We start from the raw sequence: 26,381 nt of genomic DNA on the forward strand, positions 1-26,381 counted from the left end.
CAGGTGGGCATTGCTCGGGGGTGGGGGGTGTATATCTGCCGCCTCCCTTTTCCCGGACTGACGTATCTCCAGCCGCAGCTGAGGTACCCTGGCCCCTGAACTAGCTGATGTCCACGTTGAATGATACAAGTGCGGGATCCCCAAGCTCTCTGGCCGTATTTCTTCCTTAAGGGGCGACGGCATCGAACCTCTTAAATCTTTCTTTGTAAACCGAATTTATCAAACCTTCCAATATATTCTCCTTTTCCGACGGGGCCCTAAGGTACGATAAACTCTTTTGCTACAATTTGGTGCTTTTTATCTTCCCCACAATATATCGAAAATTCTTCCTGTTGGTTCTAATCCGCTTCAGTCCGGCAAGTTACATCGTGTTTGTATGTCGGATGACAGGGCCAGCCACCGGCTTCCTGCTCATCCAGTTTCTCCACATTCTCTGATTTGCACTAGCCAGACCGAACTGGCTGACATTTCCCGCCAGGGTGCGAGGCGCGAAGGAGTAAAAACCAAACAAAGCAAAAGTGAGACGAGGGAAGGGTCCCGTCACCCTCGATTGGAGGTCGGGAGAAACCTCAGTTCTGCGATCGAGATTCCAGTCCGAGTAGCCCCTCTCTCTTGTAGGCCAAAGACTGTCTGTTCCTCCCCCATTATTACAAATGAAGTGATTGTGCCACGGTCCCCGCCCTCGAAGAGTCTGTGGTTGGTTGGGGAATTTCCCAAGGTCCCCTGCCGCGCCTACAAAGCAGAGATGACAGGGGCGGGGCTCTGCTGGGGGCGGGGCTGCGCTGGGCTCCGCGCGGCGAGCGCCACAACGCGATGGCGTCACTGACGGCCGAGTGCGTGGGCGGGGTCTTACTTTGAACTCAGTTGGCGGGAGTTGTGGCTCCGAAAGGGGCCTTGGCTGATGCTGCAGGCTTCTATCCGGACTGGTTTACGATGGAGCCCACTGCGGGAAGCGAGAAGGAGAGTGACGGAGACGCGCTTACAGGGGAGTGCGGGAATAGGATCCCAGTGCCACGACCTCCCTCCACTGAGGAATTCACCATAGTGAAGCCCATTCGCCGTGGCGCCTTTGGGAAGGTGTATCTCGGGCAGAAAGGCGGCAAGTTGTACGCAGTGAAGGTAAGAAGTGGGGGAGAAAAGAAAGGGAGAGAGTCCGGACCTTCGGCCCTCTTTCCTGCCTCCGGGTTGGGCAGGCCCCAGGGCCTCAGGAGCCTATAGAGCGCTGTGACATGACTTCTTACTTGGGGCGACTTGAGCGCCGGCAGGCTGGGTGTCTCGCCTCTGCCCCGCCCTTCCTTTCACTCCGCCGATGGCTTAGGAGAAGCCAGGATTTCTGAATCATGTTTACCATCCTGATCTTTAAGTAGGGATTAAGTAGGAAACATTAAATTTGAAATAATTATTTAAAGACTGAAACATGTTAGAACATCTCACTCCTTGGGACGCCTGGGTGGCTCAGTTGGTTGGACGACTGCCTTTGGCTCAGGTCATGATCCTGGAGTCCCGAGATCGAGTCCCGCATCGGGCTCCCAGCTCCACGGGGAGTCTGCTTCTCTCTCTGACCTTCTCCTAGCTCATGCTCTCTCTCACTGTCTCTCTCTCAAATAAATAAATAAAATCTTTAAAAAAAAAAAAAAAAGAACATCTCACTCCTTTATCCTTGCAGCAGCATATATCATTAAGAAAGCACGCAAGAGTTTTCAGTGTATTTGAGCCTCTCCTGGCCTCCCTTGGTCCTCACCCACTCCATAGTTTCGGATTACTCTCAATTTCAGCACTGAGGGAACATGAGAAAGGAAAGAAACCAGCAGTCTGAGTGCTGATGCATTTTCACCTTCTTGCTATGTGAATATCTATCAGGTATCTTGGAATTGTCCTTGCCTGACTTTGAACAGTCCTCTCCGCCTAAGGGCTTCAACACTGAATCTTCTGTATTTCCTCTCTCCGTTTAATAAAATCACCTTCATCGCTGTCCTTCAGGCTAGAAACTTGAGTCATTTTAACTTGCTTCTACTTCATTTGTATAACCAGTGTCTCAGCTAGTCCTGTCAATTCTATCTCATATTCCTTCTTACCATCCCTTCCATTCCATTCCGAAGACTACCCAAATACAGGACTTCATTTTTTCTTTGTTTTTGTCTTCCTCCCTCCCACTTTCCCTCCCTCTTTCCTTCTTAAAAGTACAAGTCAATTTTTGGTAAATTACACTTTGGGTAACTATCACCGCTATCCGATTTTAGAATATATCCATCACTCTAAAAAGATCTACTGCCTGTCTTCAGTACCTCCCCCTTAACACCCCTGGCCCCAGGATACCAGCAATCTACTTTCTATTTCTACAGATTTGCCTTTTCTCTACATTGCATGTAAATGGAATCTTACAACATATAGTCTTTTGCCTCTGGGTTTTTTGTTTTTGTTTTTACCAGTGTTTTTGAGATTCATCAGACCTTCATTTACATACCTAGTCTTTTGGAGTAAACCCCTAAGTAGAATCGCTACTTTTTTCATCCACTCCTTAGGCTGTGGCTTGCAAGCTAAAGTCCAAACTTCTTAGAAAAGGAATCATAGGGCGTCTAAGTGTCTCAGTCAGTTGAGCGCTCAGGTCTTGATCCCGGAGTCCTGGGAGTCCCGGGATGGAGCCGCATATCCCTTTGCTCCTCTTCAAGCCTTACCTGACCTTTCAGACCCACTCCATTGAAATTAATTCTTCCTTGCCTCATATTTTCCACCAATTTTTTGCTTTTCTTTCTACTCTGTTTTCTAATCAGTCATTATCAGTTGTCGAAATAAAAATACCAATTCATTTTTTCGATGAATATTTGTTGAGTATCCCCTTTGTGTGTAGGGTCTAGGGTCCAGTGTTGCACAAAAACAAACATGCCTTCACAGAGTTTCCAATCTAGTGGAATGACAGGTAAAATCACATTACAGACTGGCTTTGTCAATTTCCCTCAGTTTTCTTATGGAAAGTATATAAGGCTGGAATTTATAGTGTATTAATTATACACATTAATAGTGATTTTATTACTCTTAATGAGTCCCTGGAAGAAATATGTCTTTTAATCTTTCTGACAACTGATCTCAATGTTACTGACTGTTCAGTTTAGTGCTCCAATCATAATATAGATTATATTACAGTTTTGCTTCTGTACCAGTTACTTGGCAACTTGAAAAGAGTAGTTTGTTATTTTCTGTAAGACTGCATTTGAGATTAACTTTCAGTAGTTTTAACTATTAAGGTTTTTTTCCTGGGCGAACAAACTTCCAGTATTCTTCCTCTTTCTGATTCAATTCCCATCCATCAAAGAATCAGAAGTTAAAGAAAATTTATTAGCTCCTAATTATCTGTGCCTAGGTTCCTGATTATCTGGGGGCTTATTAGGAACATTACTACCTTTGAATTTGTTATAAGACTAGTAGGATGGAACTATTTTTCTACAAATATGTAGGGCACTAGGGGAGCATGTGTTTACTTCTTTTTCCTTCTCAAAAGGGATGCGATGCCACTTGAAGCTAAAATAAGCCGTTCTCTGAAGAAATGTTAGTTCTGTTTACTATATTAGCTCTTTTTCTGACCGGTTCCTGAAGGCAATGACGAGAACATCTATGTTCTTTCTATCTCTGGTTGTTTTCACAAAGGCAACTCTGAAACCTGAGAACACTCTTGTAATAAAAAAATAAAATGAATATATTGTTATGTTGTCTACCATAGGTTGTCAAAAAAGCAGATATGATCAACAAAAATATGACTCATCAGGTACAAGCTGAGAGGGATGCCTTAGCCCTAAGCAAAAGTCCTTTCATTGTCCATTTGTACTATTCACTACAGTCAGCAAACAATGTCTACATGGTAAGTAATTAATTTTACATTGTTTTCGCCATTTAGCAATCACCAAATTCATTGAATTAAGAATACAGTTGAGGTGGTAGGGGTGGCACTTGGCTGGCTCAGCCAGTAGAGCATCCAACCCTTGATCTCAGGGTTGTGAATTCAAGCCCCTCATTGGGTGTAGAGAGTACTTAAAAATAATTTTTTAAAGATTATTTATTTACTTATTTCACAGAGAGAGAGAGATCACAAATAGGCAGAGAGACAGGCAGAGAGAGAGGAGGAAGCAGGCTCCCCGCTGAGCAGAGAGCCTGTGCGGGGCTCCATCCCAGGACCCTGAGATCACGACCTGAGCTAAAAGCAGACGCTCAACCCCCTGAGCCACCCAGGCACCCCCAAAATAAATTTTTAAGGCGTGCATCGGTGGCTCAGTGGATTAAGCGTCTGCCTTCGGCTCACGTCATGATCCCAGGGTCCTTGGTTCAAGCCCTGCATCATACTCCCTGCTCAGTAGAGAACCTGCTTCTCTTTCTCCCTATGCCTGCTGCTCCCCCTGCTTGTGCACTTTCTCTCCCTCTTTCTCTATGTCAAATAAATAAATAAATCTTTAAAAATATATATTAAAAAAAAAAGAATACAGTCTCTGTGTTTAGAGCACTTGGGTTTGAATTACAACTTTTGCACTTACTAGCTTTATGACTTTGGCCAAGTTCCCGTAACTTCGTATGGACCAGTGTTCTGTGGAGAAAAAGAACTAATAGAGTGTGTGTGTGTGTGTGTGTGTGTGTGTGTGTGTGTGTAGGGTGGAGATTTAAGGAATTGTTCTATGGGATTGTCATGGTTGGCAAGTCTGTAATCTTGCAGTATAAGCCAGCAGACTGTAGACCCAGGGAATAGTTGATGTTGTAACTCAGGACTGAAAGCAGTGTAGAAGCAGAATTCCTTCTACTTGGGGTGGGGTGGGGATACGGGGTATGGAGGACAACACCTTGATCTTTTTTTCTTTTAATGCTTTCAACTGACTGGATGGGGCCCACCTAGATTATGGAGGGTCATCAGCTTTTACTTAAAGTATACCTAAATGTGGGGTGCCTGGGTGGCTCAGTGGGTTAAAGCATCTGCCTTCAGCTCAGGTCATGATCCCAGGGTCCTGGGATAGGGCTCTCTGCTCGGCGGGGAACCTGCTTCTCCTGCCTCCCCTCTCTCTGCCTGCCTCTCTGCCTACTTGTGATCTCTGTCTGTCAAATAAATAAATAAAATCTTTAAAAAAAGAAAAAAGTATACCTAAATCTTAATCTCATCTAAAACACAACTTCAGAGCAACAATTAGGTTCGTGTTTCACCAAGTCTCTGAGTACTATGGATTAGCCAAATGGGTACATAAAATTAAATATCCCATGTTAGTTTACTCATCTGCGAAATGGAGATAATAATAGCACCTACCTCAAAGGTTGTTATGAAATTTTAATAGGTAAATATAAAGCATGTAGAATAGTATCTGACACATAGTGCTAAAAATATTTGGTAAATAAAGGACATATGCTAGGAATACTATAAAGTTTGCTGTATAATAAGGCAAGTATTGGGAAGTGGTGGGTTTTGAGCATGCGGACTTTAAGAGTTGCTTGTTTGTCATTTCTAATGAAGAATTTGCGGGAGCGAGAGAATTGGTGAGGATATTTTAACTACAAATTGTAGAGATCTGACTCCTGAGGTAGTCTGTGGATTAAATGTTTAGCGTCTCCAATAGCTTCTGTTCAGTATGCACAAATGGATTTCTACGGATGGTTGGGCCTTAGGATGTAGTTTTTTGGCCCTGAATTTGTAATTTGTGAACAGAATGTCATTGCATCATAATTGATTTGCCTTCAGGAGTGGAATACCTTTATTCTTGATATGCTAAAGCTCTCTGTAAGTCTGTGGAACATAACTGTGGGACACTTCAACTTTTTGCTGTATCAAAAGCTTGAAACTGAACAGAACATCATATCCAGCTTCAAGCTGTACACCTGAAAATTCAGGATAGATTATAAAAATAGAGTCTAAAACTCTTTTGGTACCTGATGGTTAAATCCATTTTTAGTCTTCAGTAAATCTGTGAGTATATTTAGACTGACATTAAATGTGGCTTCAAAGATTTAATGAGAAGACTAGAAAATTTTGGAGAATAAGAAGTTTTTCTAGGACAGTGGTGAGCATTTTTTTTTTTTTTCATTTGGACTAATTCAGGATCAAAGTTTTTTACACAGTTTAAGTACATGAACTATGATCATATTATACTATTGTTCTATACTGGTGACCTCATCCTTTCTAATGGCTACACAGAATTACATGGATTTATTAAGGAATTCCATAATTTTTATAACAAATGCCCTATTAATGAGTTGGTTTGGGTTCTTTGGCTATTCTAAACAACACTCAAAAAATAAAATAAAATAAACAACACTCCAACAAATAGTTTAGTATGAATGGTAGTAGCTGGTTGTATGACCTTCTCTGTAATCGACAAGAGCTGGCAATACTATGGGGAAGGATATTGGAGCAAAGATACAAATTTGTATTGAGGGAATTCACCCTCAGGACAACATAAAGGGCAGCCCTTCAGGAGACCCCCTAGGTTCTAAGAAACCCAGAAATGTGGGTCTACTTTTTATAGGACGATTCACTGTCTGAGAGTGTTAAAAAAAATGGAGTAGCAGTAAGAAGGTTAAAACCAAATACTATAAGAATAATTGACTTTCCATTTTTTTAAGCCAAACCTAGCCCACTGTTTCTGCACAACCTGTGAACTGAGAATAGTTTTGGCATTTTTTAAATGTTGAAAAAATCAAAGGAAGAATAATACTTTGTGATAAGTGAAAACTATATGAAATTTGAATTTCAGTGACTAAATACGTCTTATTGGAAGACAGCCACATTCTTTGTTTACCTATTGTCTATGGCTGCTCTTGGGCTACAACAGAAGATTGAGGTAGTTGCCGCACAGACCGTATGGCTTGCAAAGCCTAAAATATTTACTATCTGGCTCTTCACAGAAAAAGAAGGAAACACTGACATATTCCATTCCCAAAGAAGGTAGGGGACTATTTAATCACACACGGCATACAGAACAGTATGTAGTAAAGGCATTAGAGAGCACCAGGAAGACTTAAAGGATTAAAACAATATCCTGTTAGTTTCAGGTGTAAATCATAGTGATTCCATATTTTTATACATTATGAAATGAGCCCCACAATAAGCCTAGTTACCATCTGTCACCAAAGTTATTGCAGTGTCATTGGCTCTATTTCCTGTGCTGTACTTTTTTCATCCCTGTAACTTAAGTATTTTATAACTTTTTTTTTTAGAGGGGACAGGGGCAGAGGGAGAGAGAGAATCTTAATCAGACTCCATTCCCAGCACAGAGCCCAACACCAAACTCGATTTCACGACCCTGAGATCATGACCTGAGCTGAAACCGAGAGTCAGCCACATAACTGACTGAGCCACCCAGGCACCCCATCACATCTTTATAGAAAGAAAAAATATAACATAAGTTCATGCTGAAATTTCTTTTTTCTTTATGCTGAAATTTCCAATTCAGTGGGAAATCATAGAATTTTACCCAGCATCTTTTAAAAAAATATATAACATATAAAAATATTTTGAAACAATGAATTCTTTTACCCTGACAATCTGGCTTCCTAAAAACATTAACGTAATTACTCGTTTGCTTTTTTTAAAATATTTTATTTATTTATTTGACAGAGATCACAAGTAGGCAGAGAGGCAGGAAGAGAGAGAGGAGGAAGCAGGCTCCCTGCAGAGCAGAGAGCCCGATGTGGGGCTCGATCCCAGGACCCTGGGATCATGACCTGAGCCGAAGGCAGAGGCTTTAACCCACTGAGCTGCCCAGGTGCCCCTCACTTGCTTTAACTTATTATATATTTAATATTTTCAAAATAACAATATCAATATTGTTTTACTAACACTAAAACAACTAGAGTCAATTTAGGAGTTTTTTTCCTGTTCTTTTTGTCCTTGGGATATAGTATCAAAATTCTGAATTTTGAAGTCACTTGAAATCATTTCTGCTTGGTTATGAAACTTGAGATGGTGCTAGGGTCATTTGTTCCCCTTTTGTATCATAGATTTCTACTTAAAAAAAAAGGAATCCATCAAAGTACTAGAGGAAGGAGAGGCGCCTGGGTGGGTCAGTGGGTTAAGCCTCTGTCTTCAGCTCAGGTCATGATCCCAGGTTCCTAGGATCAAGCCCCACATCAGGCTCTCTGCTCAGCAGAGGGCCTGCTTCCCCCTCTCTCTCTGCCTGCCTCTCTGCCTACTTGTGATCTCTCTCTCTCTCTCAAGTAAATAAATAAAATCTTAAAAAAAAAAAAAGTACCAGAAGAAGGGGCACCTGGATGGCTCAGTCAGTTAAGCGTCTACCTTCCACTCAGGTCATGATCCCAAGGTCCTGGGATTGAGCCCCATCTGGCTCCTTGCTCAGTGAGGAGTCTGCTTCTCCCTCTCCCCCTACCCCTGTTTATACTCTCTCTCTCTCATGTGCTCTCGCCAATAAATAATATAAAATCTTTCCCAAAAAAAGTACTAGAAGGAAACTGATGTGAATGTTTTTATAATCATAAATTGATATAGGTCTTACTAAGTACAAAATAAAACATTTTGATACAAAATACCATTTACATAGTCAAATAACAAGTCTGGAGAAAATATTGTTCAGAAAAATACAGAAAAGTCTAATTTTACTACTATGTAAACAGATTTTATACATCAATAAGAAAGAATTAAATACCCAAGTAGAAAAATGGGCAAAGAATAGAAGTGATTCACAAAAGACACATGAAAGACCAAAAATAGCAGCACCTGGCTGGCGCAGTCAGTGGAACATGTGATTCTTGATCTAGGGGTTGTGGGGTCAAGCCCCACACTGGGTGTAGGGATTACTTAAAAATAAAATCTTTTTTTTTTTTAAAGATTTTATTTATTTGACAGAGAGAAATCACAAGTAGGCAGAGAGGCAGGCAGAGAGAGAGAGAGGAGGAAGCAGGCTCCCTGCGGAGCAGAGAGCCCGATGTGGGGCTCGATCCCAGGACCCTGAGATCATGATCTGAGCCGAAGGCAGAGGCTTTAACCCACTGAGCCACCCAGGCGCCCTAAAAATAAAATCTTAAAAAAAAAAAGTGTAAAGATCCAAAATCTCCCTACAAGTGAATAAACATCTAAACAAGTCCTTTTGTTCTTAGATTGACAAAGAGAAAAAGGATCCGTAATTATTGTTGACGAGGACATAAGAAACATTCTCATGAGCTCAAGTGCAGTATGTTTACTTATTTACCTACTACTGAATTATAAACTCTTTCAGTGAAGAGACATTTTATTCTTGCTTATATTTCCAGTGCTAGCACTGTGTGTAGCACAGACTTGGGGCTTAGTAAATGTTTTAATGATTGATGTCATCAACAAAAACTGACTAATCTCTATATACCAGGGAAACTACTGACCTAAAGAGGAAAGAAAGGACTTTGTTTTATGAAGGTCTTACTAGGCAGTATTTTATATCTTAAAACCATACAGATTTTTAAGAATAATGACAGTGCATGTAAAAGGAATAGTAGAGCTTTGCAACCACCCAGCAATATTGGAGTCAGACAAGAATCATCTGCGGTCACATGATGCTAAGATCAGTGCTTGAAATTTGTTGGAAAACAGGTTATTTACATACACTCAACATATTTGCTCCATTACTTATTAATTACCGGGGGTTAAAAAAAAGGACTTCATTGGAGAAATCTGGAAGTCACCACCTGAACTAAGTGATCAAAGTTAACATCCCCAGTAATGGAACATGCTGACAGTAGTTGTCTCATCTGGTGGGAGTGTCTCTAAGAACGAGTCGACATTACTTACCTAGAATTCCTGCCAAAAATGCAAACCTGAATTGAATAGTGAGGAAATAATCAGATGTCAGGAAAGACTGCCCCCCTCAACAAGGCAGAAATCTGTCCCAGTTTAAAGGAGGCTAAAGAGATGTGATAACTAAATGCCATGGAGGTCCTGGCTAGGGCAGGCTGGTAAGAAGTCTAATCAAGGACATTTGTTGAGATACTCAGAGAAATTTGAATACAGACTATCAATTAGATAAGAGTATTAGTATTAAATTCCTTGAATTTTATTATGCTATAGTTAGGTAAGAATATTCTTGTCAAGAGATACATGACGCAGAATTTTGTGGCGACAGGTCATGATCTCTTCAACTTTATTCTCCGGTTATTTAGCAAAAACTTTAAAGCTATAAACATCATTTGTTAATGTTGCCACACTTTGAAATTCTTTAGTCTGAATAAAAATCATGCATTTAAGATATTTTTGCTAATAATCATGTTCCTTTGTTTATTATGTAATATAATTATGTTATTAACAAACACTTATTTTATATTCATACATGTGGAGAGGAAGAAAGCAAATGAGCAAAATGCTCACAGTGGTGAATCTAGATGAAGAGTACATGGGACTGTTCTTATGCCTTTCTGTGAGTCTGAATTTTTATTCAGATTAAGCAGTTCAAATTCAATTTAAAAAAAGATATGGCAACATGAGCAAACTTGGTATTAATGTGTACTGAGTAAGATCAAGAGAATGTGTCTGTTCCAGAGCCATGCTAAAAATAGATAACTATAGTACCCAAAAATGTTTTTAAGGTAATCAAATCATATTGTTTTTATTTTATAACATTTGTATTCCTTTTTGATAGGTAATGGAATATCTGATTGGTAGTGATGTGAAGTCTCTCCTACATGTATATGGTTATTTTGATGAAGAGATGGCCGTGAAATATATTTCTGAAGTAGCCTTGCCTCTAGACTATCTTCACAGACATGGAATCATCCACAGGTAAAGACAGACTTCTCTACAAACTATTCGTTATGTATAAATCTTTTGCCTTTTACAAACTATTAGTTAAAACCGCAGATAATCGAATTATGTATTAAATATTTGAGTTTGAAATATTTGCAAAAGCATTTGCCCATGTAAAGTTTGGTAGTAACTAGTGTGAGTTTAAAAATTCCATCAACTTGAGGCGCCTTTGTGACTCAGTGGGGTAAGCATCTGCCTTCAGCTCAGGTCATGATCCCAGGGTCCTGGAAATGAGCCCCACGTTAGGCTCCCAGCTCAGTGGGGAGTCTCCTTCTCCCTCTCCCTCTGCCCCTCCTCCTGCTCATGCTCTCTCTCTCTTTCTCTCATAAATAAATAATTTTTTTTAAGATTTTATTTATTTATGTATTTGACAGAGAGAGAGATCACAAGTAGGCAGAGAGGCAGGCAGAGAGAGAGAGGAGGGAGCAGGCTCCCTGCTGAGCAGAGAGCCCGATGTGGGGCTCGATCCCAGGACCCTGAGATCATGACCTGAGCTGAAGGCAGCGGCTTAACCCACTGAGCCACCCAGGCGCCCAAATAAAATCTTTTTTAAAGAGTAAATAAAAGCACTAAGTTTTTAAAAAATGTATAAATTCCATCAATTCTTGTTTTCATCTCCCCTCCCTGTGCTTTGAATATGTTGCTTTGAACATGGGGACACCATTTTGTTGTGAAGAATATTGAATCTTTTTTCCACCCCCTTACCATCATACAGAAGAGTCATATTTTGGGGTGCCTAGGTGGCTCAGTTGTTAAGCGTCTGCCTTTGGCTCAGGTCGTGATATCTGTATTCTGGGATCGAGCCCCTCATCGGGCTCCCTGCTCAGTGAGCCTGCTTCTCTCTCTGCCTCTGCCTGTTGCTCCCCTGCTGTTCTCTCTCTCTCTCTTTCCTTCAAATAAATAAAATCGTAAAAAATAAATCTATTTATTTAAATAAAAAGTGCTATATTTTATAATGCCAACTGATTTGCGGTGTTTTACTCTGTGCAAAGGAAGTCATATTCTAAGTGGCTCTTCTCTATTAAGGTTTTATCATACCCTCCATGAAAGAGGTAAATATGATTTTGGTGTAGCCTGAGGTTTTTTTTAATCTAATGAGGTTTATTTGTTATAATGGACTATCTACTGAATAATGCCAAAGATAATCTAGTATTAAACCGATTAACTTTCTCATTGGTTCAAATATACAGAAGATAATTTACTTTTGAGAGTTGTTTTTTGTACTCTCAAAGCCAATAGTAAGTGCCTTGTTTTAGTGAAAATAGAGTTTGTGTCTTCTGAAATTTCTGGGTTTTCCCCTGCTAATTCTACGTCAACACTAGCTCTTTTTTAATTGTCTACTATTTGTTTTCTGTTTGTGCAGGGATTTGAAACCAGACAATATGCTTATTTCTAATGAAGGTCATATTAAACTAACAGATTTTGGCCTTTCCAAAGTTACTTTGAATAGAGGTAAGAAAAATAGCAGGTAAGTACGTTTTTAAAAACCCAACAACTACTTGCTATTAATTTACATGATTTTGTTCGTTTATAACGCTAAAATTTGATGATTATTTGTTCCCCAAAAGACTAGAAAGGTATAATGGTATTTCCTTTCAATTGAAGATGAAAAATGAAAAGAAAGGGGCACGTGGGTGGCTCAGTGGGTTAAGCTTCTGCCTTTGGCTCGGGTCTTGATCTCAGGGTCCTAGGATTGGGCCCGTGTCAGGCTCTTTGCTTGGTGGGGAGCCTGCTTCCCCCTCTCTCTCTCTGCCTGCCTCTCTGCCTACTTGTGATCTCTGCCTGTCAATAAATAAATAAAATCTTTAAAAAAAAAGAAAAATGGGGGGGAAAAGGATGAGAAATGGAAATAATCATTCCTAAATCATCAAGGACATTCAAAGTTCTTTGGATCTTTAAAGAGGAACTCAAAATTTCTGTACTTCTGACTTTGTGTCTACTGAAACTGGTTTGACCAATTAAACATCAGTAAAGTGACTAAAATAACTATAAAATGATAAACAGTGATACCTACAGAACTTATTCAAACTGACAGAACCAACACCAAGACCTTGATAAACAAGGGCAAAGAAAATGAACACAATTCACACACACACGTATATGGGAGTATATTAATTTCACTCTCGGTAATGAAAGAAATGCTAATTTAAAAATAATAAATGAGTCATTTCACTGTTAAACTAGACAAAAAAAGAAAAGAAAAGAGAGAGAGAGGGAGAGAGAACTGAAGATCTAAAATTAATGAGACTGCAAAACCACAGTTTTTCCAGAAGCATTGTAAATTAGCACAGTGCTTTCCAAAGGTTATCTACCAATGTGTTTTAAGAAACAAAAGAGTTTAGGATGCCTGGGTGGCTCAGTTGGTTAAGCGACTGCCTTCAGCTTGGGTCATGGTCCTAGAATCCTGGGATAGAGTCCGTTGTTGGGCTCCCCGCTCAGCAGGGAGTCTCTTTCTCCCTCTGACCATCCCCCTGTCATACTCTCTCTCTCGCTCTTGCTCTCGCTCTCAAATAAATAAATAAAATTAAAAATTTAAGAAAAGAAACAAAAGAGTTTAATTCTTTTTGAGCTAGTTAGTCTATCTTAGAATTTTTCTAAGGAAATGGTTCAAGAGAACAAAATATATGAATAAAACTTTGTAGCAGCATTGTTTCTAATAGGGAGAAACTAGAAATTACTTAAGTTTATCATAGAAACATGGAGATGTTTCTATGAGAGCTTACCAACTTGGTAGCATATTAAATTATCTATTAAAATGGTAGCAGATAGAAATAAATGAACAGGAGAGTACAAAATTGGGCTTATAAATTATAAACCACAGGATTATAATTATTTGAAAATAAATACACACTTACAATTCTTTATTTACAAGTACACATTTCAAAAGTTTTGAATACCTAAGGATTTTCATATAGTTTGATAAAATTTGACCTGAGCTGATGGGGGCTATTTATGGTTTTTATTAGTCCCATTTCATGTAACTACTCAGATTCTTCACAGCAGTAATAATAATATTTGAGTATAGGTGGCTAGATGAGATGCCACTACAGATGTTCCTTACTATACAGTATACTGGATATTTACCCAAAGAAAACAAAAGTACTAATTTGAAAAGATAAGGTGCATCCTTATGTTGATTACAGCAGTATTTCCAATAGCCAAGATAGGGAAGAAATCCAAGCGTCCATCAAAAGATGAATTGATAAAGAAGATGTGGTGAGCAGACACACACACTAGGATATTACTCAGCCATAAAAAAGAATGAGGCCTTGTCGTTTGTGACAACACGGGCAGACCTAGAGGGTATTATGCTAAGTGAAAGAAGTCATACAGAAAGACAAGTACCCTATGATTTCACTTATATCATGGAACCTAAAAACCAAAACAGACAAACAAAAAAAGTAGAGACAGACCCATTAATACAGTGAACAGACTGACAATTGTGGGAGAGAAAAGGCAAAAGGGCAAAATGGGTGAAAGGGAGTAGGAGACATAGGCTTCCATTATGGAATTATTCGTTATGGATATATATTCCACATTATTCCAGTTATGGAGTAAGTCATGAGGATGAAATGTACAGGATAGTGAATATAGACAATAATATTGTAATAGTATTGTATGGTGACAGACAAAAGCTACACTTGTGGCAAACATGGCATAATATATAGAGTTGTTGAATCACTAGGTTGTGTACCAGAAACTAAGGTAAAATTGTGTGTCATATCTCAATAAAAAAAAAACTAAAAAGATCACTATATATTCATCACCTTACCTTTCTAAAATCTAAACATTTTTAAATTGTGAGGCAAATCTAACCCCCTGGGTTTCAGATAAGATACTGTAAAAGTCATAAATCCGATAAATTTTGTGTTATGGTGATAGAACAGTTTAATATTTTTTATTTTATTTTTTTCCTATCTGATAATTTATTTAAAATTTGGCTCCCATAGGGAACCTTGTTGGCTCAGTTGGTAGAGCACGCAACTCTTGATCTTGGGGTCATGAGTTCAGTCCCCACACTGAGTAGTAGATGAAAAATAAAAATAATGAAAATTAAAATAAAATTTGCCTCCCAAATAATTCTCTATTTGTATTAATATAAATAGTAAAATGACAAATGTCTTAATTATACAGATTCCGAATTTGGTTTTTGTCTTTTTTTTTTGATAGTGTTAAGAAATCCATAAAATAAAATTTACCATTTTTAAAAAAGTATACAGTTCAGTAGTATTAACTATATTTACACTGTTGTGCAACAGGTCTCTAGAATTTTTTCATCTTGCAAAACTGAAATGCTCTATCCTAAATTCCCCTCCCCCCAGCCCCAGCAACCACAATTCTTTTTTCTGTATCTGAGTTTGTTTACTTTAGGTACCTCATATAAGTAGAATTATAGACTATTTGTCATTTTGTGACTGACTTATATCACTTAGCATAAAGTCCTCAAGTTTCATCCACATCACAGCATGTAACAGTATTTCCTTCTTTTTAAAGGCTGAATAACATTCCCTTATATGTATATATGCCACTTTTTTAATCTATTTTTGTGTCAGTGGACGTTTGGGTTGCTTCTCCTGAGATTCTACTGTGAATTATGCAATGAACATGAGCGTATAAATCTCTCTTATAGACCCTGCTCTCAGTTCTTACCTATATATAGTTGGTAGTGGAATTCCTGGGTCATATAGTGATTCTATTTTTAATTTTTTGAGGAGCCTCTATTGTGTTTTTCATAGTGGCTCCATACAGTGGAGGATACTGATAACGGGATTGTGAGTTCAATCCCCACATTGAGTGTAGAGATTAGTTAAAAATAAAATCTTTAGAGATGCCTGGGTGGCTCAGTCGTTAGCCATCTGCCTTCAGCTCAGGTCATGGTTCCAAGGTCCCGGGATAGAGCCCTGCATCAGTCTCCCTGCTCAACAGGGGGCCTACTTCTCCCTCTCCCATTCCCCCTGCTTGTGTTCCCTCTCTCTCTTTCTCTGTCAAAAAAATAAATAAAATCTTTAAAAATAATAATAAAATAAAATCCTTTTAACAAAAAGTCTGACACCACATAGAATATCACACTTTTCCTACCGTTTGTGGGGGTGGGGTGGGGTGATTATTTTTTTAATTATTTTTTAAGGAGTGCCTGGGTGGCTCAGTCAGTTGGGCATTTGCCTTCAGCTCAGGTCATGATCCCAGGGTCCTGGGTTTGAGCCTCGAATAAGGCTCCCTGCTCACCACTCCTTCTGCCTGCCACTCCCCCTGCTTGTGCATTCTCTCTCTCTTTCTCTCTCTCTCTCTGTCAAGTAAATTTAAAAAATCTTGAAGTAAATAAATAATTATATATATATAAAGTTTTAATGTAATCTCTATACCCAGGTAGGGCTCTAATTCATGACCCAGAGATCAGGAGTCACATGCTCTACTGCCTGAGCCAGCCATCACCCAACATTTTTGATATCTAAAGAAAACAGTACCTTATGTGTGAATGTTGAATTATTTTACAAAGTTATGTACTGAAACGGATAAAAATTCTGTATCAGTTTCTATCTTGACCTATACTCGCACATGTTAGTTCGCAGGGGAGCCCATAATTTGTACTAATTCCTTAAATAGATTGTGATGTTGGAATTTAATTTATATTCCTAATATTCCTTCTTAATTTTTCTTACCACATCCTCTTCTAGTATTTGATTTATCAAGAATTATTTTGTTGCCAGTTAGATAATACTCTTGTTTAGTGACTGAGTACTCCCTAATTTAGGTCATTACACTGTGTTCTATTCATTCCAGAGCAAGACTCTGTTCTATCAAAGTTTCATGATTTCAATCAGTTGCTTTTTTTAAATAGGGAAAAATGTATCTTTTCTTTTTTTTTTGACCCCTTTCATCCATTTCTCCTATCCCCACCTCTTGCTTCTGGCATCCACCAGTCTGTTCTCTGTACCTGTAAGCTTAGTTTTGTTTTGTTTTTTAAGATTCCATATATAATAGAGATCATACATTATTTGTCTTTCTCTTTCTGCTTGGTTGTGTATTTTTATACTGTGGCATGGTGGCTTCTCTGGATATGTTCCATCTTACATAAGCCAGTATTATAGATATTGTGGGGGACAAAGTTCAGAACAGATGATTTTTGACTAGTAAGTCAATGACATTGAAGGGTTTTTTTTGTTTGTTTTTTTTGTTTTTTGTTTTTTTGACATTGAAGTTTTTGAAGAATTTCATATATTTTTCTTTCCATACACAGACATCAATATGACGGATATCCTTACAACACCATCAATGGCTAAACCTAGACAAGATTACTCAAGAACCCCAGGACAAGTATTATCTCTCATCAGCTTTTGGGATTTGTAAGTACTTGATTAGAAAAAAAGTCACATTACATGCCCTTTCATGATTGCCGTTTAAAATTTAATCCTTTTTTAAAATAAATGTTCAAAATAAATTGAAGTATCAAGCATGTTGAGTTACTTTAACATTATCTACTTAGGTGGTATAACAGTTTATGTATTTAGGTGGTTTTTTTTGTTTGTTTTTTTTGTGGTTTTTTTTTTTATTTATTTGACAGAGAGAGATCACAAGTAGACAGAGAGGCAGGCAGAGAGAGAGAGAGGGAAGCAGGCTCCCTGCTGAGCAGAGAGCCCGATGCAGGACTCGATCCCAGGACCCTGAGATCATGACCTGAGCCAAAGGCAGCGGCTTAACCCACTGAGCCACCCAGGCGCCCATTTAGGTGGTATTTTTGTAGAGGTAAATCTTAGCATTTGTTTTTGTTTTTCTCTCTTTAATAGTACACACCAGTTGCAGAAAAAAACAAAGAGTCTGCAAATATTCTTTCAACCCATGTATCTGAAACATCGCAGCTTTCTCAAGGACTAGTTTGTCCTATGTCTGTAAATCACAGGGATGCTACTCCTTACTCTAGCAAACTACTAAATTCATGTGAGTATAAAAGAAAAAGTAGTTTATTCCATTAAATGTGTCTTTTGAGGGAAAAAAAAGTGTTTTTTAATTTTTAAATTTCTAGTATAGGTATGAAATACAAATACTTGAACAATCTGTGGCATTCCTGTATTTCCTCATGTAAATGCCTTTTTTTTTTAAAGATTTTATTTATTTATTTATTTGACAGACAGAGATCACAAGCAGGCAGAGAGGCAGGCAGAGAGAGAGGAGGAAGCAGGCTCCCCGCTGAGCAGAGAGCCCGATGTGGGGCTCGATCCCAGGACCCTGAGATCATGACCTGAGCCGAAGGCAGCGGCTTAACCCACTGAGCCACCCAGGCGCCCCTGTAAATGCCATTTTTGACACAGATTGTTACAGATCTTTTTTTTTTTTTTTTAATAAAGATTTTATTTTTATTTTAAGTAATCTCTATACCTAACATGGGCCTGGAATTTACAACCCCAAGATCAAGAGTCACATGCTCAACTGACTGAGCCAGCCTGGTGCTTAAAGACTTAAAGACTTAGATCTTTAAGTCAATAGATTAAAATCCCTTGCTAATGAGAGATCCTTCCGTTAGCTTGATATTAGAATAATCACGGGGCGCCTGGGTGGCTCAGTGGGTTGAAGCCTCTGCCTTCGGCTCAGGTCATGATCCCAGGGTTCTGGGATCGAGCCCCGCGTCGGGCTTTCTGCTCAGCAGGGAGCCTGCTTCCCCCTCTCTCTCTCTCTCTGCCTGCCTCTCTGCCTACTTGTGATCTCTGTCTGTCAAATAAATAAATAAAATCTTTAAAAAAAAAAAAAAGAATAATCATTGGGTAAGTTTCATTGTACTGGGTCTATGGAAATCTTTATGTAGAGAATATATATATATAATATTTTGTGTCTGTCTTTATAAAATTATTTCCAAAAGACTTTGAAATAAAATAGTTGAAGTAAAGATACAATTTTTCATTAGGACACAATAAAAAAAAGAAGTTAAGTAATAGAGGAAGAGAATGGGACATCTGGAGAGCACTTAACTTTACCTTTCATAACTTAGCAATGGTGGATGATTTAGTTCCCTGCACTTGATGTTCTTTATCTTGGGAATGTGAATAATGATGCTTTGAGGAGCAATTAGTGTTACATGTTTTCATAGATGTTACCTCATTTTCAGTTTTGTCCTCAAATCCACACATATCCAGGATATCTCCCTTATAAATGAGAAAATTAATGTTTGAAAATGTTTAGTTATACACTAGTAAGTGAGTAAGCCAAGTCCTGATTGCAACTACAATTTTCTGTCCACTGACCCTTTCTTCCAAAGTCATTGAGTCTTAATTCTTCTGTCAAAATCACTTCTGTGGAAATCAAAATGGCTGAAAAACATATATATCTTTGATAAATACAAAACTACTAAAACACAGAATGTGCAGGTATTACTATAGCCTTACTCTTTTTTTTTTTTATAGCCTTACTCTTAAGTGAAAATAATTGAATCTCCCTTAGTCATTTTTTTTTTAAATCTAGTCAGAAGTCAACCAGGGCAAGGCACTGTGCTGGTCACCCAGTGGATATCAAGATGAGTAAGAGAGGTCCTTGCCTCAGAAGAACTTGTAATTCTGTGTTGATTACATGTGTAAAGGAATAACAATAGCAAGCCTCTACAATAAAATCATAAGAAGGATACTGTGATACAACACAGAAAGTGTTAAATGCTAACTGGGAAAATCAGGAATGGTTCTCAGTAAAGATATAGCAGTAGCTCCAAGTGTATTGGAAAAGGGCATTTAGGTAGAGGCGTGAGCAAAGGCACTGACACTTGGAAGTATTCCATCTTCAGACAATGGGGACTAAATGTGTAATGTGAGAATGGGAAGCATGTGCAATGGGAAAGGAAGCTTAGCTAGTAGATGGGCAAGGATCAAGTGTCATTACAGGGAATCTAGAAACTGTAGGGAATCATCAAAAGTTCCAAAGACGGGCGACTGTGTTGCTCAGATGGTTAAGTATCTGCCTTTGGCTCAGGTCATGATCCCAGGGTCCTGGGATTGAGTTCCGCCTTGGGCTCCCTGCTCAGCAAGGAGCAGCTTCTCCCACTCCCTCTGCCCCTGCTTATGATCTCTACCTGTCAAATAAATAAATAAAATCTTAAAACACACACACACACACAATTTCCAAAGGAAGGAATGGCCTGATCATATCACTGATCCAGGAAGAACTCTTTAGCCAATATACAGTATGCACATGGCATTGGGGTAGAAACAAATTTCCATATTACTAGAGGGAGGCAAGCTGAGCAGTTTAGTCAAATATCAAGGTCAGTGTCCAATGAGTTTCAGGAATTTCATTGAGAGGGTTTATGTACCAAAAAAACGTTGTTCTGGATGGCCACTGAAATTCTATTTCTAGTTTTAAAGTTCCAAGATTCATTAAATCAAAAAACTGTAGGAATTTACTTGAAATTAAAGTCATGTGTTCACCCTCTTAAGGAAAGAAAAAACAAGATAAACATATTTTTATATACATAGAAAATCTATATATGCACATATTCTTATCTTTCGTAAAAGCATCATTGCCTGTTTTGTCTCATAAGTTCAGGAACAACAGTTGTTAGCATCATTACGTATCATACACACGTATCGTATGGGTGCTGCTGCTTTCTTGTCCTGGCTTGCTGTTAGCAATTCACTGTTACGTGTCTTACCCAGTAGTATAAAACATCCCTTATGGATGTGGATAATTCATACTTGTGAGCACATAATCCTCAATATTAGAATAAAGCTATGTTTTTTATTTGAGAGAGAGAGAGAGAGTGCACACAGGCAGGAGGGGCAGAGAGAGGGAGAGAGCGTCTCAAGAAGACTCCATGCTAAGCGTGGAGCCCGACACGAGGCTCGATCTCACAATCCTGAGACCAGGAGCTGAGCAGAAAGCAAGAGTCACACCCTTAACTGATTGCACCGCCCAGGTGCCCCTAACGCAATGGTTTTAATTAAATACAAATTGAACTGAGTAAATTTAGTCACATTCCAATCTTATATCATAGCTGGATATAGCATATCAATAATGTTCTCTTATCAAGAAGAGTTTCTAAGTGGATAATGGATTTCTTCCTAATTACAACTTAGTTCTTTTTTGTCCTCATTTTCACTTGTGAATATTAAGATTTTTTTTTTCCCTAAACATCCATGAAAGTACTTGTATGTATGAATGTTGATCTGAGCCGTCCTTCCGGATTGGATAATATTTGCACAGACAGAACTCTGATGTACAAGACTTAAGACTTTGCCTAATTATCTGGAAAGATTCAGGCTCAGTGAGGAACTCCGAAAAATGTGACATTGCTCCAATATTTTTTCTTCCCTGCAGGTCTTGAAACAGTTGCCTCCAATCCCGGGATGCCCGTTAAGTGCCTAACGTCTAATCTCCTGCAGTCCAGGAGAAGGCTGGCTACATCCAGTGCCAGCAGCCAGTCGCATACCTTCGTATCCGGTGTGGAGTCCGAGAGCCACAGCAGTCCCAGATGGGAGAAGGACTGCCAGGTGAGAGTTTCGTATGTCACATTTACAATTGGAGATGCTTTACACTTTTCCATGTAAATTCTGCAAGGAAATGAAACTGTTACATGAATGGCAGTCAAGGTAGTCTTTATTTGCCTGTATATTCTGTCAAATTATTTTTAAATATTTCACATTCAAATGCAGAATTATTCGTAATTAATATATAGTGAGCTTGCAGAAAATTGATAGAAAACGTTTCGTTCAGGGCATCTAGATGGTCTTTTTTTTTTTTTTTTAATTCCCTACCATGACATAAACACTAGCTTATTGTGCTTTTTTTTTTTTTAAGTATTATTTTAAAACTTGTACTACCTCCTTCTATATGGTATTCTTCCAGTTTCTCATTTAATGGAATGATAACTCTTTCAGATCAGAAATAACTTTTAGAACACAAGGTAATGTATGTGTGCCTTTAAAAGTATTTATTTTAAGGATATTTGCTTGCTAAGTGAATGGAGTTACTTAAAGTTATTTACTTAAGTATATATTCTGCTTTTGCCTTTTTTAAGCTATTAAAACTGCTAAGTATTACAGGTGAGAGGAACAGAAGTTTTATTTTATTATTATTTTTTAAGAATTTATTTATTTATTTGACAGAGAGAGAGATCACAAGTAGGCAGAGAGGCCCACAGAGAGAGAGGAGGAAGCAGGCTCCCTGCTGAGTAGAGAGCCCAATGTGGAGCTTGATCCCAGAATCCTGAGATCATGACCTGAGCCAAAGGCAGAGGCTTAACCCACTGAGCCACCCAGAAATTAAGTTTCCTTCGTAGAGTGCAGATAAAATAATGTTAGGTTAGAATAATGGTAATACACAAAGAATCAACCTTCCGTTCAAGTAAATAATTTGGATTGTATTTACTCTGTATTCTCAGTAATATGATTTTCTTCATTGTTGGATATTTGTGTTCTTGAAGTAAGGTCAGATTATTTTTTAGTCAAGGCAGTGTTTCTCGATCTTTTCTCCTTCCCTTATAGGCTGCTCTACAGGTAATGCACGCTACATGATAAACAGATTTCCTTTCCTAATACTGTTATTTCACCTCCTTCCTGTTCAAGAAAGCATATTGTATAATATTTCAAACCACACACACCCTTACCTTCTCCCTACTACTTCTGTATCCAGGCGGAATGCAATGATTGGATTATAGTGGTGCCTCTCAAGTTATGATGAGGGAGTGAGAATGGACCCGACCCTCTAAACCCTGGGTGATCTCTGTCTGCAGATCTAGGAGTTGTAATTTAGGGATTGTTGTCATTGTTATTCATGATGAAGCATTCCTTATTATTACTCAGTAAGTTAATAAGTTTGATTTTTCACATACCAAAAACAGGGAGGGTTAGAGTTTATTGAAGACACAGTCTTACTGAGTAATGTTGTAAAAACCCTGATAACCGTGCACCAATTTTTGATACTCTGTACAAAGCTCTGATCACAGAAAAGCACCTGCAGATAGTTGGAATTCAAACAGATTTTGAGAAAAGTGTTTTGGGGGCGCCTGGGTGGCTCAGTCGTTAAGCGTCTGCCTTCGGCTCAGGTCATAATCCCAGCGTCCTGGGATCCAACCCCATATCGGGCTCCCTGCTCAGCGGGGGAAGCCTGCTTTCCCTCTCCTAGTCCCCCTGCTTGTGTTCCCTCTCTCACTGTGTCCCTTTCTGTCAAATAAATAAATAAATCTTAAAAAAAAAAAAAAAAAGATAAGTATTTTGTCATTAATGCATCATCATTTCATCTTGTTGACAGTGGATTTTAATTCTTGTTATTTTGGAGTTTTAACTATAAATTATGATTAATTCAGCTTCATCTTTATCGGTTTGGTTTTATTATACTTATACAAGGTGATACCTGTTTATATTAACAAAATTTTTGTCTATAATTTTCCTTTAACTATATTTTAAGTCCTGTGCATTTTGTAATTCAAAACAGAATCATCTATACCCCTATTGCAAAGCAGAGATATGCATAATATAGCCTTACCCTTGGTTTTGCCTGAAAATGTTGCCTGTTAATTTGTCCTATTTAAAGAATGTGTATCAAATATGTATTCTAGGATATCAAACACATATTATACAAATACATATTAAATAATGAAAAGACGTATTAAAGACTAGTTTATTTGAATTCTAGACTAGTGTTTCACTTAAAATATATATAAAAGCATGCTTTAATTGTTTATACTGCTCTTTAATTCTCTGTTATTGTTCTTTTGTTCCAGGGGAAAGTGGGACTAGGTAGCATAGTAGTTTATGGGGTCATTTATTCCACCTAAGTCAACAGAGGTTTTAAAAGTTCAAGAATCTGTGTTATACACTAAAAAAGTGTTTTTTCCTCCCTCTCAGGAAAGTGACAATGCACTGGGCTCTACAGTGATGAGTTGGAATATAATAGAAAAGCCTTCATGTACAAAATCAACCAATGCCATCAAGACCCAAGGTTTCAATAAAAAGGATCTTGAGTTAGCCCTTTCTCCCATTCATAACAGCAGTACCATTGCTGAGACTGGAAGCTCTTGTGTAAACCTGGCTAAAAAATGCCTCCCCAAGGAAGTTTCTTGGCAAGCAGGAGAACTGGATATAGATAATATTCATGTGGCCACTGACAAGCAGAAATTGCAGATGCAAAGTGGATTTACTGTACTTCTTTTCTCATTTTACTTTGAGAAACTCTCATGTTCCACCAATTTAGAAACACATGCAGGGGGGAAAAAATGGGACGATTTCTGGGCTGTTGAAGAGCTATTACTGTAAAGTTAATAAGTTGGTTCCATTTGCTTGGTTCCGAATGCCCCAAGCCCCAATTGTGCTCAGGGAAATGTCCCGTGGATAAGGGGGAGTGTTGGAAATAATTTCAGAGTCTGAGTCCATGTGGAAAAGTCAGTAGGAGCTACAATAAGGTGCATGGAGAATAACTCAGCAAAGGACATGGGAAAAACCAATGCCAAATGCCAATTATTATTATTATTATTATCTTTAGGCTGGTCCAGTACTCAAAAGTAAATGAGATTCTCCTTCCCACCCCAGCCCTCTCTCTCCTTCTCTCTCTTTTCACTTCAGTCTTTGTTCTTTGACATCAACTCAACCAATGCTGATATGGATGGAGTCAGTGGTTGTTCCCTCACCCAGGACTATAAAAACATATTTGTACAACAAAGCTCGGGAATTCCAATCCATCAATCAATTTATGTATGAAGCTGGGCACACATTTCACGGGTAAGCTGAGAGTTGGGTTGCCTGAACATCTCTCTCACAGAGCACCCCTTCACAAGTCACTGTTTCTCCGGCTTTTATGCTCATTTTCCACCCAGTGACTAAGCCAGAGCAGGTCTGCTTTTCTGCACTGTTGCCTCTTTCTGAGCTAGAATTTTGCAACTGGAAAAAAAACTAAAGGACTGGAAGAGCACGGCGCATTTCTGTCCTTCTTTGAACTTGAATCTGAAGAAGGTTCAAAGGGGAGTCCAGGGGAATGAGATGCCCTTTGCGGGTTTCAGTGAATTCTTCGGGGGTCGACACAAGTCGTTGGTCACAGAGATTTGTGGGGCCCTCAGGTGGGTGCATGGCTCTGATGTTAGCAGTCGTCAGAACAACCATACACTTCAAGAATGCTTTGTACGTGCCTGACACTGTCCTAGGCACCTCACCTTTATCACCTCATTGAATGTTTGCAAAATTGTTTTCAGTAGATACTATGAATCTCCCCATTTTACAGAAGAGAATGCTGAAGCACATAAAGATCAATAACTTGCCCAAGAGCCTGCAGCCAGCAAGTGACAAAAGGTGGGATTTTGGGGGGCTCACATTGGTTCCAATGGCTGGACCACATTCTCCACCACTATGCTCTGGAGTTTGTAGTGGGGAGTTGTTCGTTCTTTCCTTCTTTCTTTCTTTCTTTCTTTTTTTTTTTAAGATTTTATTTGTTTATTTGACAAAGAGAGCATGAGCAGGGTAGCAACAGAGGGGAAGGAAAAGCAGCACCAACCCCCCTTTTCCCCTCCCCCTGCTGAGCAGGGAGGCTGACACGGGGCTCCATCCCAGGACCCTGGGATCATGACCTGAGCAGAAGGCAGACACTTAACCAACTGAGACCCCCAGGCACCCAGGCACATCAAATGGTTCTTTTAATACCTATTTTTTGAGAACTGGGTCAGGTACTGGGGATACAAGTAGTAAATCAAAACAAATACAAATATTGTGGAATGTCAGAGTTTCTCAAAGATGACTAGAATTAACTGAATGCCAGTGTTGTAGGTATCCCTGAATGATGGCCCCGGCCAGCCAGCCCTCCTGTTAACCAAGACCTTGTGGATTCCCCTCCCACACTGAATGTGGGTTGGTCCTCTGAAACTCCACCAGTCCCAGGCCTGACACATAAAAAGGCCTGAAAGTTTCTATTTGTGCATCTTGTGGAGGCCTAACCCCCTATGTAAGGACTTCCTGCTCTGCTGGAAGCAGCATATGGAGAATAAACCCTGAGACTAGGTGGAGACAAAGGGACCCAGCTGCTCCAGGGCCCCAGCTGAAGCAGCTTTCCGGTCATCCCAGCACAGGGACCGGGAATCATCATGGAGGTTTTAGACCCACCTGCCATCTAATTGCAGCAGTATGAAAGACCTCAAGACCAGCAGAAGAACTGCCCGGCTGAGCCCAACTATAGAATCAGGAAAGATAATGAAAGGTCTGCTCAGCGGGGAGTCCACTCCTCCCTCTCCCTCTGTGCTCTCTCACTGTCTCTCAAATAAATAAAATTAAAATAATAATAATAATAAATAAAATTTCTGAATAATTCCTGACCATCAGCTGTCAGGAGCCCTAGTTCCTGTTGAATCTCCATGAAGTCCCATGATTGCCAAGACTTCTTCCTGCTTCCGTTGCCATACGTCATGCCTAGTCTACTTGTGAGCCCTGGATCGCTGCGCTGTCTGTGGTGGGCTACCTCTGATTTCCGTTCTTAACACCAACAGCCCACGCAGTCCCACTCCGGCTCACCAGAGCTCACACTTCACTTCCTGTGAACTAACAGCTTTGCTGCACCACATTGAAACAAGTCTTCTTATAACTGTGTAAGCCAAAGACATTTGTCGATGCCATTTGCAGCAGCTTGACAGTTGTGAGTTTAGTGGGAAGGGAACAATAAGAGTAATCATTTGATTTTAATC

The 26,381-nt window shown here is 39.1% G+C and overlaps 1 protein-coding gene across 1 annotated transcript; it reads left to right on the plus strand.

The window, feature by feature from the left end:
• The first annotated feature begins 40 nt into the window (after positions 1-40).
• LOC125107141 (serine/threonine-protein kinase greatwall-like) lies at positions 41-24,879 on the plus strand. The gene is given in 9 exon segments (XM_047741913.1): positions 41-1,119; positions 3,716-3,853; positions 10,584-10,723; positions 12,111-12,199; positions 16,986-17,078; positions 17,081-17,091; positions 17,533-17,683; positions 21,041-21,213; positions 23,569-24,879. Coding segments are annotated over 9 exon segments (1,389 nt in total). The 5' UTR covers positions 41-933; the 3' UTR covers positions 23,977-24,879.
• The last annotated feature ends 1,502 nt before the right edge of the window (positions 24,880-26,381 follow it).

Source organism: Lutra lutra, chromosome 8 (genome assembly GCF_902655055.1).
Source record: "Lutra lutra chromosome 8, mLutLut1.2, whole genome shotgun sequence".
Classification (NCBI taxonomy): domain Eukaryota; kingdom Metazoa; phylum Chordata; class Mammalia; order Carnivora; family Mustelidae; genus Lutra; species Lutra lutra.